General features: G+C 41.2%; 1 protein-coding gene across 1 annotated transcript in view; it reads right to left on the reverse strand.

Annotated features, from left to right (window-relative positions):
- The window catches only part of whrnb (whirlin b), a 95,004-nt gene that overhangs the window by 5,767 nt on the left and 75,777 nt on the right, over positions 1-13,460 (reverse strand). The window contains exons 10-11 of the mRNA XM_034871885.1: positions 9,246-9,418; positions 7,829-7,957 (exon numbers count right to left, since the gene is read on the reverse strand). Of these exons, the coding sequence (XP_034727776.1) occupies positions 7,829-7,957; positions 9,246-9,418 (302 nt within the window). The remainder of the gene's footprint in view (positions 1-7,828; positions 7,958-9,245; positions 9,419-13,460) is intronic.

Genomic DNA, 13,460 nt, shown 5'->3' on the forward strand with positions numbered 1-13,460 from the left:
CTTTTAGGCAGAAACCTCGGACAGACCCAGGCTCTTGGTAGGCGGTGTCTGACGGGCCGGTTGGGGTTAGAATGAAAAATGGAAATAACAAGAAAAAATAGTAGTTTGTAGCAGTTCTTTGTAGTAGTTCATGGCATAGCAGGGCACTGTGGGCATTACAAGGCAAAGCAGGACGTAGCTGGGCACCTCAGAGTGTATCAAGATGAACATGGCATCGCAGAATGTTCAGCAGGACCATGGCGACAGCTGCTACCATGATTTTGGAGCCTCTCTGATCCGATTATTGAATGCTTCTGCTACATCCTCACTATTATTTGTTAGTTGTTTATTTACTTTAACTTCTAGAATGTTTTGTTTTTTGGTGTGATCGGCCGTCATTTCTTAGTTGGTTCCATATTATTTTAGAATTTCAATTTGATGTTTCAATTATAGTCAGAAAGAAGTCCGCTTTTGCTTTGTTCTTTCCCGATGCAATTGTTCTGTGTTACTGGTAATATCAGGAGCTCATTGTTTTTTGTTTAGCTTCCCTGCAAATTACACACCCATTAACCAGCGAAAAAGCAATTATATACTTACGCACTAGCTGCTGGCAGACAGACTACTGGCTGAGGAAGTCTCTGTTGTTGTGTGTGTGTGTGTGTGTGTGTGTGTGTGTGTACACACGCGTACAGCATTACATGACTATTTCCTCTTCTTCTACTAGTGAGCCTAACAAAGCCATTTGGTTAATCCATCCATCCATATATTGATCCTTCCTCCACTCAAGACAAACGGAACAACTGAAAAAATTCTATTAAAAGCTCAGCGCTAAACATGTTTGTTTTTTAGGACATTCAATTACAAAGCAGCAGCTGAAAACATCACTGCAGGGCATACAGGCCAATAATAATGGATTGTAATTCTGCGTGGAAATTGTGAGTAGGGTAATGAATCAGACATACTTTTATCTGCTTCTACAACCATCACTAATATGCCTGTTAGCAAGGGATTAACTCAGAGCTGCTTCAGTGCAGCAGCTTCTAGTGGCCCAGAAGACAAGGCTGAACTCACAATAATCAGATTCCTTCTGGTACAGAGTAGACCAGACACATTAAAGGGTTTCAAGCACCCCAATATAGGCAACATCAGTTTTCAGTTTAGTTGCAACAGTTCAGTTATGCTTCTTGAGATATGTAACATATTTCAAATGATTTACACAAACAGAAAGATTGGTCTGCTCGTAACCCTTCGAGGACCTACGGACCTCCCACCAGCTGGGGAATGTTGTTTACATGATCCTGTCAAAATCGATCTAAATTAAAAACTACACAGCTAACTTTGCAGCAGAAAGCTAAGGTGCTGTCTTTGGCGTCATTACATTGTGCACTTGTGATAAACTACAATTTTCTGATGTAAAACTTAAACAAAACTGAAGCTGTTTTGCTGGGTCCTAAACACTTCCAAACTTCATTATCTAGGAATATAGCTACTCTGGATGGTACTGCCCTGGCCAACAGCACTACTGTCAGAAATCTAGGAGGTATTTTTGATTTATTATATTATATTATATTATATTATATTTTGATATTTGGTATTTGGATATATCTTTTAACGCCCGTCTAAAACAAACCATAAGAAAAGCCTTTTTTCATCTTTGTTACAGCTAAAACTAGGAACATCCTGTCTCAAAACATTGCTGGAACAACTAGTCCATGCATTCGTCACTTATAGGCTAGACTACTGTAATTCCTTATTATCACGATGCTCAAATAGCCAGCCTCCACCTTTCAGTGGATCACAAACTTCCTGACTGACAGGAGTCAGCAGGTGAGTCTGGGGAACATCAGATCCAGCACACACATTATTAGCACTGGCGCCCCCCAGGGGTGTGTGCTCTCCCCACTGCTTTTCTCTCTCTACCCAAATGACTGCACCTCAGGAGACCTATCTGTTAAACTCCTGAAGTTTGCTGACGACACAACGGTCATCGGCCTCATCCGGGACAGTGATGAGTCGGCCTACAGACGGGAGGTGGATCAGCTGGCTCTCTGGTGCAGTCAGAACAACCCTGAGCTTAACACTATCAAAACTGTGGAGATGATTGTGGACTTCAGGAAGAGATCCCCCACTCTTCCCCCCATCACCATACTCAACAGCCCTGTGTCTGCTGTGGAATCCTTCAGGTTTCTGGGATCCACTATATCCCAGGACCTGAAGTGGAAGCCCAACCCAGACACCATCATCAAAAAGGCCCAGCAGAGGATGTACTTCCTGCGCCAGCTCAGGAAGCTCAACCTGCCTAAGGAGCTGCTGGTCCACTTCTACACAGCCATCATCTGGTCTGTCCTCTGCACATCCATCACTGTCTGCTTTAGATCTGCCACCAAAAAGGACAGGAGCAGACTACAACAGACAGTTAGGACAGCAGAAAAGATCATTGGTGCCAACCTTCCCTCCGATCATGACTTATACTCCTCCAAAGTCAGGAAACGGGCAGGAACCATCACTGCAGACCCATCTCACCCCGGACACAACCTCTTCCAGCTTCTCCTCTCCGGTAGGCGCTACAGAGCACTGTACGCCAAAACCAACAGACTCAGGGACAGTTTCTACCCCCAAGCCATCTCTCTGATGAATGTAAATGTGCTGTATTTATATAGCGCTTTTCTAGTCTTAACAACAACTCAAAGCGCTTTTACATCATACATTCACCATTCCCACACATTCATACACTGTGGCCGAGGCAACAAGGTGCCACCTGCAAGGTGCCACCTGCTCATCAGATAAACAGTCACACTCGGGGTTCAGTGTCTTGCCCAAGGACACTTCGACGTGGGACTGCAGGGCCAGGGATTGAACCCCAACCTTCCGTTGGCAGGCAACCACTCTACCACTAAGCCACAGCTGACTTCTTACCCAGTGTTAGGTTCAATTCTAGTCAATAACTCAGTAACACTGTCTCTACAGCACCTGTTTACTGGTTCCACTTATTATTCCAATTATTTATTTATAATTTTCAATCTCACATCTCACCTATTATTTACTATTTACTCATCATTCCCGTTCTCACATCTCACTTATTATTTATTCATCACTCTCATTCCCCATTCCAGAACTGTTCATACTGTTCATATTGTAATATAATAACATAATACTATTTATCACATTATTCTTTGCACTAGGCTCCACATTTACATTTTTAAATTTTTATTCAACGCTTCATTGCAGTCATGCCTCTATATTGTTTCTGTTTAGAGCATGTATATATTGTGTATATATTAGTGTGTGTATTTTTGTTTTGGTTGTTTTTGTATGTGTAAGCACATTGTGAGCAACCTCACAAGTACCTTAAGACTCTCTCGCTAATCCAGAACGCGTGTTCTGACAACTAAGACAAGAGATCATGGTTCTCCTGTATAAGCTTCTCTGCATTGGTTTCCTGTTAAATGCAGGTTTGAATTTAAAATTCTTCTCCTGACCTACAAAGCTCTAAATGGTCTAGAACCAACATATCTAGAAGAGCCCTTAGTGCCTTTTTGTTCCACTAGAGCCCTACGCTCCCAGAATTCAGAGCTACTAGTTCCTAGAGTCTCTAAGAATAGGTGGGGAGCCAGAGCCGTCAGCTATCAGGCTCCTCTCCTGTGGAACCAGCTCCCAGTCTGGGTTCCGGGGGCAGAAACCGTCACCACATTTAAGAATAACCTAAAAACTCTCGTTTTTGATAAAGCTTATAGTTAGGGAGTGAGGAGTTACAGCGTCCGCCTAGCCAGGCCCACCTGCTTCTCTTTACAGTTGTCAGATTCATCTACCATGTAATCAATAGTATCCTAAAAGTAGTAGGAGGCAGGCCAGTACAGCCCAACCCGGCTGGGGAGAGTTTTAGCCTGACCAGGCTCCTCTCTTACCCTGTCTCTCTTATGCTGTTATAGTTTTAGACAGCCGGGGGATTTCCTTTCCTTCCTTCTGTGACACACTGAACCTCTCCTTTTCCATTTGTGTGCATCCATTTGTGTGCATCCTGTCCCACAAACGCTTGTTACTAACATAGTTTTGGAGAGTTTACTTTAAAAAAATGAACTGCATTGAATTGTTACTTTGAGGCTGGGATATTTAATTGCGGCAATAAAGTTGCTCAAACCAGTCCCTTTAGACTCTCCAGTTGATCCAGAATGCTCTGCATTGGCTTCCTGTAAAATGCATTGATTGAATTTAAAATCCTTCTCCTGACCTACAAAGCTCTTAATGGCGCTCTGCCAAATCTTCCAGACCCTCAGTCAGCTGTCTCTGCTGACACCTTGCCAGATCTAGATCGCCAGTTGTCCACCTACACCAACGCAACCAATTTCCAGTGGGCCGCTCCACCCATTGGCTGTGCTGTCTGATTGTCCTTCTAAGCCACTCGGCCCTCAAATTTTCGCCTGAGGTCTCATGATCTGCCCCTGTCCACCACCCAGGTTGTCTGCATCAAGACTTCAGCTCCGCCTCCATCATGTTATGAGGCTATCCACCTGAGGTTTCCTGCCCATTTGCTTCCCGGTCAACCAGGCCACCCCCTGTTGTACTGCCTACCTGGTTTTGGCCCCTGCCTGACCTGTCACTCCGCAAGGTTATTTACTTCCTTATTAAAACACTGAACTGATCCGGTCTACCCTTTATTTGCTTTTGTGACCTTTCCTTGTTGCTGGCTATGACAAAAGGTAAGTGTTTGAAGTCTTCAACAGAACTGACTGAGTTGCATTGTGAATAATGTTGGCACAAGGTTTTGACAAGGAAGAACGGTGACACAGATTGGTTCACCGGTTACACTCGTGCACTCAAACAGAACTGCAGAAAACTTGAGCGTAGGCGGAGTTTTAGGACATAGAAAAGAGCACTCTCAGCTGCTAGGACAACATATCTATCTAATCTGATCAACACTAATAAAAATAATCCACAGTTTCTGCTTGACACTGTGGCTAAATTTACACAGAGTATACATGCCAACAGCTCTTCTTAGACAGCTGATGACTTAATGAACTTCTTTTACAAGCAAGATTGACTTGTTTAGAAACACTTTCACTGGTCTGTACTTATCTCAGAATCTGGGCTACAAATTTTCCAGTATAATGGTTGATCCTGGCCCAGACAAACTGAAGTCTCTCACAGTTCCAAACATTTCCCCTGACGTCCTTGCAAGCCTGCTAACTGCCTCTAAAATCTACTACCTGCATACCAGATCCCTTAACTTCTAACTTGTATAAAGAGCTATTTCCTGTGTAAAGTATATATATTTTTAATATTATTATCATGTTGCTTTCAGTGGGTTCTGTGCTCTTCAAATAAAACTCCTTGAACATGCTGTTGCGTGCCAATTTAATGTCCATTTATCCAACAACAATCTTTTCAATAAATTTCAATATGGCTTCTATTCTTGTCACTCATCTGAAACTGCCTTGACGAGAGTAGTAAATTATCTCTTAATTATTGCAGCTTTTGACATTGTGGACCACAGCGTACACTTATGAAGTTTAGACAAATAGGTTGGTCTACAGGGGACAGCCTTTTCATGGTTTCAGCCATTTTTATTATTTAACATAGTTGTCAAATAGAACTGAACATGTCGACTACAACAATACCAATTCTGACTCCTCTCGATTGAAATGTTTTGCACCCCAGGAATTGGTTCTTGGCCAAACGCTCTATTCCATCTATATGCTTCCCCTTGATGACATATCAAATACCATAGCAAATACAGTGTTACATTTCACTGCAATGCTGATGCTACCCAGCTCTATGTACCTGTTCAGCCAAAAAAAAACTACTCCTAAATTTAGAGGCATTTGTTTCAGACATAAAAAAGATAGATTGGTATGGACTTTAGAAGTAAGATCAACCAAACATGGTCACTAGGCCTGCAACAATACCCAATATGAAACCAAAATCACAACACTCAGATCTACGAACCTGTGTGGCGGAGTGAGAAGTCAGAATCGCAACACACTCCTTCCAAGTCCTAGAGTTATCCTTCCGGCCAGATCCAATGCTACCATATCTTTAAATTACTATCAGTAGTAGTCCTTTTGGTGCCCTATCCCCGTTTTGTCTGGTAAATTTAGCTAACTGTAAAGATTGTTCCAGTAACGCTAACTGAGGTGTAACTTTAAGTGTTGCCGCTATTCTGACTGGGGTGTCCGGGTCTTTTTCCCAACGGTTCAGTTAACTGACGTTAACATCCTTAGCACCAGAGTTAGTTAGCTAAGTGCTGACCTAGCTGGCAGCTAGCTGGCCGGGGGCTGACTGTCTATGTGTCCCCGGGTCGGGGCTGTTGTCAGCTCTTGTACCCACTGAAGCAACGCCAGGAGAGTAAAGCAGACAGACTCGATTTGTGGGTAAGCCCAGAGTTGTGAACAGTGGTCAAAAGAATCATACTAAAAATAACTGAGCGTGTTGAAGAATGTTGTAATCTTATGTTATCCACCAAGAATTAGATAGCTAACGATATAGACCTAACATTAGCTATTTGTCAACCAGCACCTTTACAGTAAGCACCAAAGCCCTTTTCCTCTTTGGTCTCCCTACAGGTTGGAATTGTCCATTGATGTTACCATTACCATTATTCTTATGTCTCAGTTGAATGAGTTATTGAACCACTGAAACAATTGTGGAAAAAATTTTGAAGGTACTTAAGAGTCTTTGGTGTTGGCGCCACAACAAATCCAATCAGTGTTTATTAAAATGCAATGCTACTTTCTTTTGGTTGGACTGTGTGTAGTTATTGTAAGGTTCCCCGTCTCCAAGTCCCTGTAAATGTAATCTTGTCTGCCAAGTCTTTCCACTTCTCTGTCAACCGAGATGGTTTAAAAACAAAACAGCTGAAATATAATTGTCTAAATGTGCATGCCTTCATGTGCAATGTCATGCTAATTATATACTTTTTTATATTACATTTAGTGCTATCAAATGATTAAAATATTTAATTGTGATCAATAGCATTAATGTCATGGTTAATCACACATTTTTCTCTATTCTAAATGTCCCTTGATTTCTTTTTGTCCCCTTTTTTTTTCATCATTTTCATCATTCTCACTTGGAGCAAATAATCTCTCACACAATGTAACACTGTCCATCAATAAAAGGGTGAAAAAAATACTTTGACAAGGGGGCAGGGAATTCTTATCAGCTGTGTGCTTTGCCATCAAGTGGTGTTTCAGACTGGACGTGCTGCGATGATAGCTCAGTTCACAACGACAAAACACACAGAACACTTTGGGTTCGTCAATGGAACCAGTTGGCAACTTTAAAAAAATTAAACTTTCCATTCAGAATCATATTGGCATCCATTTTGGTGTCTCACGCTCGCCATCCACTCCAAATGTTACGTTACTACTCTTTATTGCCTATTTATACTATTTTACACATGTCTTGATAAATACTGTGGGACTTCATACCTTAGTGTTATCATAATTGCTTATAAATGAATGTGAGTAGATATTGGCGTACAATTCACTTTCTCAATGTACTGTACGGCTATCATATGCTTCACTTCAGCTGCGGAGATTACTCACAGTATTCGCAGCTGCTTCTGGCTGCTGAAAGGGGGTGTTTTTGTTTAAAACAACACCAGAAACCAGTTTATTTGATTTGCTCAATGTTATTCTATATTTATGAAAATATAGGCATGTTAAGAATAGGTAAAAGTGAGGGTAGCAGGAAAACATTGGTATAAAAATGACAGAGTAACTTACATTTTTAATTTGCAACAACCAATGGCTCTGGTAGCTCTAGTGATAAAGACCAGACTATGAACACTGGCAGAAAACAATGGCTTGAAAACATTGATCAGACAAACCCTATTGTATTGTTATCTCACCTGAATGGTGACTATGCGTGGCAAAGGTTGTCGTGTGTTGGCTCCTCCCTCTATAGCAATACCAAGGGTGTTGGCATTTTTCACCACTCGTACCACGTTAGGAGTGGGCACTGGGGCCGGTGAGCTATTCTGCTGGGACACAAAATGAAGATGGGTCAGAAGTAAGAGCAATTGGAGGCAAGGTTGAATCTTATATTGTCAGCTTTGCATAATTTTGTAGATGTAGATCACACTGCAAACTTGGCAAAATTATATTTGTAACTTTTTGTTTGATAAATTTCAAGTAATTTGATAAATTTCAATTCATTTATTTCCATATGTACAGGTACATACAGGTTTTACTCCGTGCTTTGGTGGTTAACAGAACAACTTAAGTCTCTAAATAACAAGACCAAACCCTGCTTTATTAAAAACGTAATCTCTTATTACAATTTGATAACGAAAGAAATATAAAAGAAATTTAAACTATTGTCAAATTCTTGACATTGTGTCTTGATTTGACGTAGGGGATTTTACATGACACCGTCTTTTCCTTGTGAGTTAAGACAGGGTGCACTTTTTCTCGTTTTTGATTTGACATGTTGATTAAAAAAAAGCGACAAAATAGTGTTCCAGATTGCTGAAATCACAAACTGACATGTAATTTGGTGTACGGGCGTTTTCACATTTGTAGTTCTTTCACTCTGGTCCAAATCAGTTGATAAGTTTTTCAGTTGGTTCGGTTTTGTTTCAAATGGGGAAAAAAATCCATGCAACAAAGTTTACTATACTTATTGTAGCAGGAAAGTAAATACAGGAAAAAGGTCCTTTGTTCTGGATTAGTGCGTGTTTTATTTCCAGCTCATTTCGTAGAAATCCTTTTCAGACATTATTTTGCTAGAAATGTTACTACGTCTGCTCTGCTCACCGAGACTTCGCTCTGCTTTGCCAGCGTGTGTGTCCAACTTTAGCGGCGGCCGGGTTGACTACCAAAATTCGAGTGACGGTAAGATTGATTGCAGTCTTTTTCTGGGAGAGTAACACTGCAAGCTGCTACATATTGCGTGTTCTACCACATCGCAGATTGTAGCAGATTGAAGCACACCTGACTACAGAAGCCGTTTAGCTCAGACTTGTGGTGTACGCAGACAGTAAATGGGGCGGTTTGAGGTCCGTTCCAGAGTTCAATTGAAAGTGTTTGGTCTGCTTTTGGTGCACATCAGAATGGGATTGCTGCACTTACACCTGCTCAAATGAACCGCACCAAGGGAGAAAACAAATCTACTGCAATTCAACCAAATTAAAAGAGGCAGGTGTTAAAGCCCCCTAAGTCACCTTGAGACAGGACAATCTGACCTGGTTAAGAATTAAATACAAGCAACGTGGTTAATCTAATAACTTGTTGAAGAGTTTATTTATGACAGTATGAAGCCCTCACTTGTCTGGTCCCCAGAGGAGGTGCATGGACCCCTGGCTGTTCCAATTGGCCCTGCTGGTTCTTGATGGGTCGAGGGCTGCCGTCTTTACTTAGACCTCCTGCTTCAGCTATATCCACCCCGCTGTCCTCACTCAGAGTCTGCCCGCTGTCTGAAAGCTGGGACAGGGTGGCCCCTGGATGAGACAGTGTAATGTTAATTCAATTCAATTTGATTTTTAGTAAGTATATAAACAGTCAACACATACAGCTACAGAGGTATGCTTTCAGATCGTGGACTTAATTTACGTCAGCTGTAGAGAGAACCAGTTTGTTGTTTTTTTGAGACAAGTTTATTTTAGTGACAGGCCTTGTATGTCAAATATTCAAAAGAACCCACGGTCACACGGGTGTCATACACTCTTTAAATGTTCCTAAAAGTTCCTCATTCAGCTTATCACTGCAGAGAAAAACACCCCTATTGATTATCAAATGGTGTCCTTCAGAGGGACTCACGGACAAATAAGGCAGCATTTAAAGGGCAAACCCCACACTTGAGGATTTAAGATTTGGTGCTGCTGCTCTTTCTTCTGGAATCTTCCATGACTTTGCACTCTATGAAGGTGGCACTGGGAAAAAAAACTCACTTGGCATGGGAGTTGACGAGGTAAAGCTGTGCAAAACTCTCCCATCAAACCAACATCACAACATATTTGCAAACAATCAGTTTTCTTCAACACCAATGGTGTTCAAGCTTCTTCTCTGACAGATCTACCTTCAATGTTCTGCAGTAACAAACATTTCAATTGTGGGTTGTTGAATAAAATGGTATTTGGTCATCTCCAATTGTTCCGGAACGCTGACCTTAAAGTAGGGTGACCAGACATCCCCGGATTCCGGGGACAGTCCCCGACTTTGGCGACCTGTCCCCGCTGGATCTGTCCCCGGAAATGTTGCTGGTTTTCACTGGGACTGACAGGCCCGAAATTGGAATGAAAGAAAGAAAATACTGACAAAACGTAGCCAAAGGTCGCACACCCTACACACGCAGGCTCAATGCAGCCAGAGCCAGCGCTGCTAAGAGATGTTTTAGAAAGCCGTATTTTACGAGGATAAAATCACTGATTATTTACATGGAGTCTGGTGGGTTTAGCGAACGCAATTTCGCAGACTTTGAAGGTTTAAAAGGATTTTAATCTTTAACAGAAAGGTCAACCTCTTTAGAAATCCTTTCCATAATGTTGTCAGACACTTAGAATATTAATCTGAGTCTGTTAGCAGCAAAACAAGCACTTTTATGAACGAAAATACAAGCTGGACAATTATCCTATTAACTTACATTGTAGCTTGTTTCTGCCGACTGGAGCGATCTCGTTCAGTACTGCATCACTGTCAAAGGAAAATATGTCCTCAATAGTTTTTATTGTATCTGATTCTCAAGGAGCTGTTGCAGAAACTAGCCTTGAGCAATAAAGCAAAAGCTGTCAGTAGTTCAGTATACATTACAACATCCTGAAGTAAAAAAAATATTGATACTTTCTATCTTGAAATATTAGGACTATTAGGACTTTTTATTTTGAAATATTAAGATTTTCAATGTTGAAATATTAGGACTTTTTATCTTGAAATATTAGGACTTTTTATCTTGAAGTATTAGGATTTTTTATCTTGAAATATTAGGACTTTCTATCTTGAAACATTCCCCTCTGAGGTGTAGTGGAGTGGAGTAGGAAGTAGAAGCAGGGGTGGGTCTAGGATCAGACCTTGGGGGGGCTCAGCCCCTAATGAGGACAGCTCTAGGTCTAGTGTCCCCGTTTTAAGTTTTACAAAAGTAAAAACATTACTTGTTTTGAGGCAAATACGCTTCTGAGCTGAAAATGTCCCCGGATTTTGTCTGAAAAATCTGGTCACCTTACCTTAAAGAAAAATGTCTTGGTGACAGTGCTGTGCGTATGCGTAGCACAATCTCACAATTTTCTTATAAAAGACAATAAGAGAGCCAAAGAGCACAGCCGAGAAATTGACTACAGACAAGATTACATTTAATGGCACGGTGTCTGGGAAGTTAATGCCTATGCCAGTTTGCTAGCTAGTTAGCTGTTAAAAAAAAACAAAGACGATAACAGCAACATAATTTGCTTAATGGCTCTATGTGGCCTTCAACTTTGTTATAAGTTCTTGTCTTTAGTTCATTTTGTGCATGCACAAATGAAAGCTTATTTACGTGCAACGCGTTATCTTTTTAAATTTTAAGTTTTTTAGACACTTCTTTCTTTTTAGTCTACCGTATAGTTAATACTGTACAATACAGCAGCACAATGCTATATTTCTTTTGCACACATATTTGTACAACTTTTTAAAAACTATTGTAACCTTTATACAACCTTAAGACTCTCCAGCTGATTCAGAATGAAATGCATGTTCCGACAAGAACTAAGAAAATCCTTCTCCTGACCTACAAAGCTGTAAATGGTCTAGCACCAATATCTAGAAAAGCTCTTAGTACATTATTGGCCCACCAGAGCACTACGCTAACAGAATTAAGAGCTACTAGTTCCTAGAATCTCTAAAAGTAGGCTGGGAGCCAGAGCCGTCAGCTATCAGGCTCCTCTCCTGTGGAACCAGCTCCCACTCTGGGTTTAGGGGGCAGAAACCGTCACCACATTTAAGAAAAACCCAACAACTCTCATCTTTGATAAAGCTTATAGTTAGGTAGTGAGTAATTGCAGCGTCCGCCTAGCCAGGCCCACCTGCACCTCTTCATAGTCGTCAGATTTATCAACCCTATAATTAATAATGTCATAAAAGTAGAGGGAGGGAGGCCAGTAAAGCCTGATAGGGAGTTCTACCCCGACCAGGCATCTCTCCTAGACCTGTAACCTGTCTCTCTTAGTTATGCTATTATAGTTCTAGACTGCCAAGGATTTCCTTCCTTTGACACACTGAGCTGCTCTCTCCTCTCCCTTTTCCATTCCATTTGTGTGCATCTGTGTGTCCCAGAAATGCCTGTTACTAACCTAGTTCTGGGGAGTTTACTCCCTGGAGTTCTTATGTTTTATTTTCGCCAAGCATATTTCCTTGGATTAGGATGGCAACAAGATCTTGGTTGCAGCTGTTTCTGTGGTCCTGCTGCACCCCCAGCTAGATCCTGCTACGCTCTGCGATGCCCTGCTATAACATAAACGACTACCACTACCATTTGTAGTCACTGTTCCATTATCTTCATTGTGACTGTTATTGCCACTGTTCATCACCCCCCAAACGGGCACAGTCAGACACCGCCCACCAAGAGCCTGGGGCTGTCTGAGGTTTCTTTCTAAAGGGAGTTTTTCCTCGCCACTGTCTTACTAGTTGCTTGCTCTGGGGGGAATTACTAGAATTGTTGGGGCTTTGGCTTTTAGCTATGGACTCCACTTGAATAAAATACTGTATGTGAGATTAGAGAGCCTTGTAGCATTACTCTGAGATTCTGCTACAGAGTTTTATGTCATCCCCCAACTATTTCCCCCAATTTTCCTGTCTCTACTGTCAACTGTGGCATACATAGCAAACCTAATAATAAATGTAGCCAAAAACAGCTATTAGGGTCAAAGCACAACTGTATTTGTGGAATGTTGGTGGTGATGATGAGGATGATGATTATGATGATAATGATGATAATAGTATAATAATAACAGTAACAGGTCACACTGTACTTGTAGTTTGTTGTTGTTGACGATAGGGATTTATATGTCTTTCTTAACAATAATTTATCTATTGTAAGCTATACTGTAATCTCTTGTGTATTTATGTGTTTATACATGTATCTATGTTTTTATGCTGTATGCCTGTTGCAACACAAATTGCCCTCTGGGAGAAATAATGCATTGATTGATTTATAGAAGCAGATTGACCTCCCTGAGCATTTAAAAATAGTATGTATGAATTGCCACATTGTTGGTAGGTAGGACTTGGCCACCTGGGATTCAAACACTGGGCATTTGTATCCCCAAAGAAGATGTCTTACTGATTGCACCAATGTTGGAGACATGGTTTTCAACATAAAACTCTTCAAATGTTTACCTGTTTTTGGGCTGTGGGGGGCCTTTATTAGGGTCTATACTTTTATATTGTAATATTTTGTGCTGGCCACGAAAAACTATTATTATTTTTGAGTATAGTAAACATACTATAACTGTGGTTGTCCACACCTGAGTTCAATTTCTCTAGCCACACCCAGGCCTGATTATTGCCACACCT

The sequence above is a fragment of the Etheostoma cragini genome, chromosome 5 (genome assembly GCF_013103735.1).
Source record: "Etheostoma cragini isolate CJK2018 chromosome 5, CSU_Ecrag_1.0, whole genome shotgun sequence".
Classification (NCBI taxonomy): Eukaryota; Metazoa; Chordata; class Actinopteri; order Perciformes; family Percidae; genus Etheostoma; species Etheostoma cragini.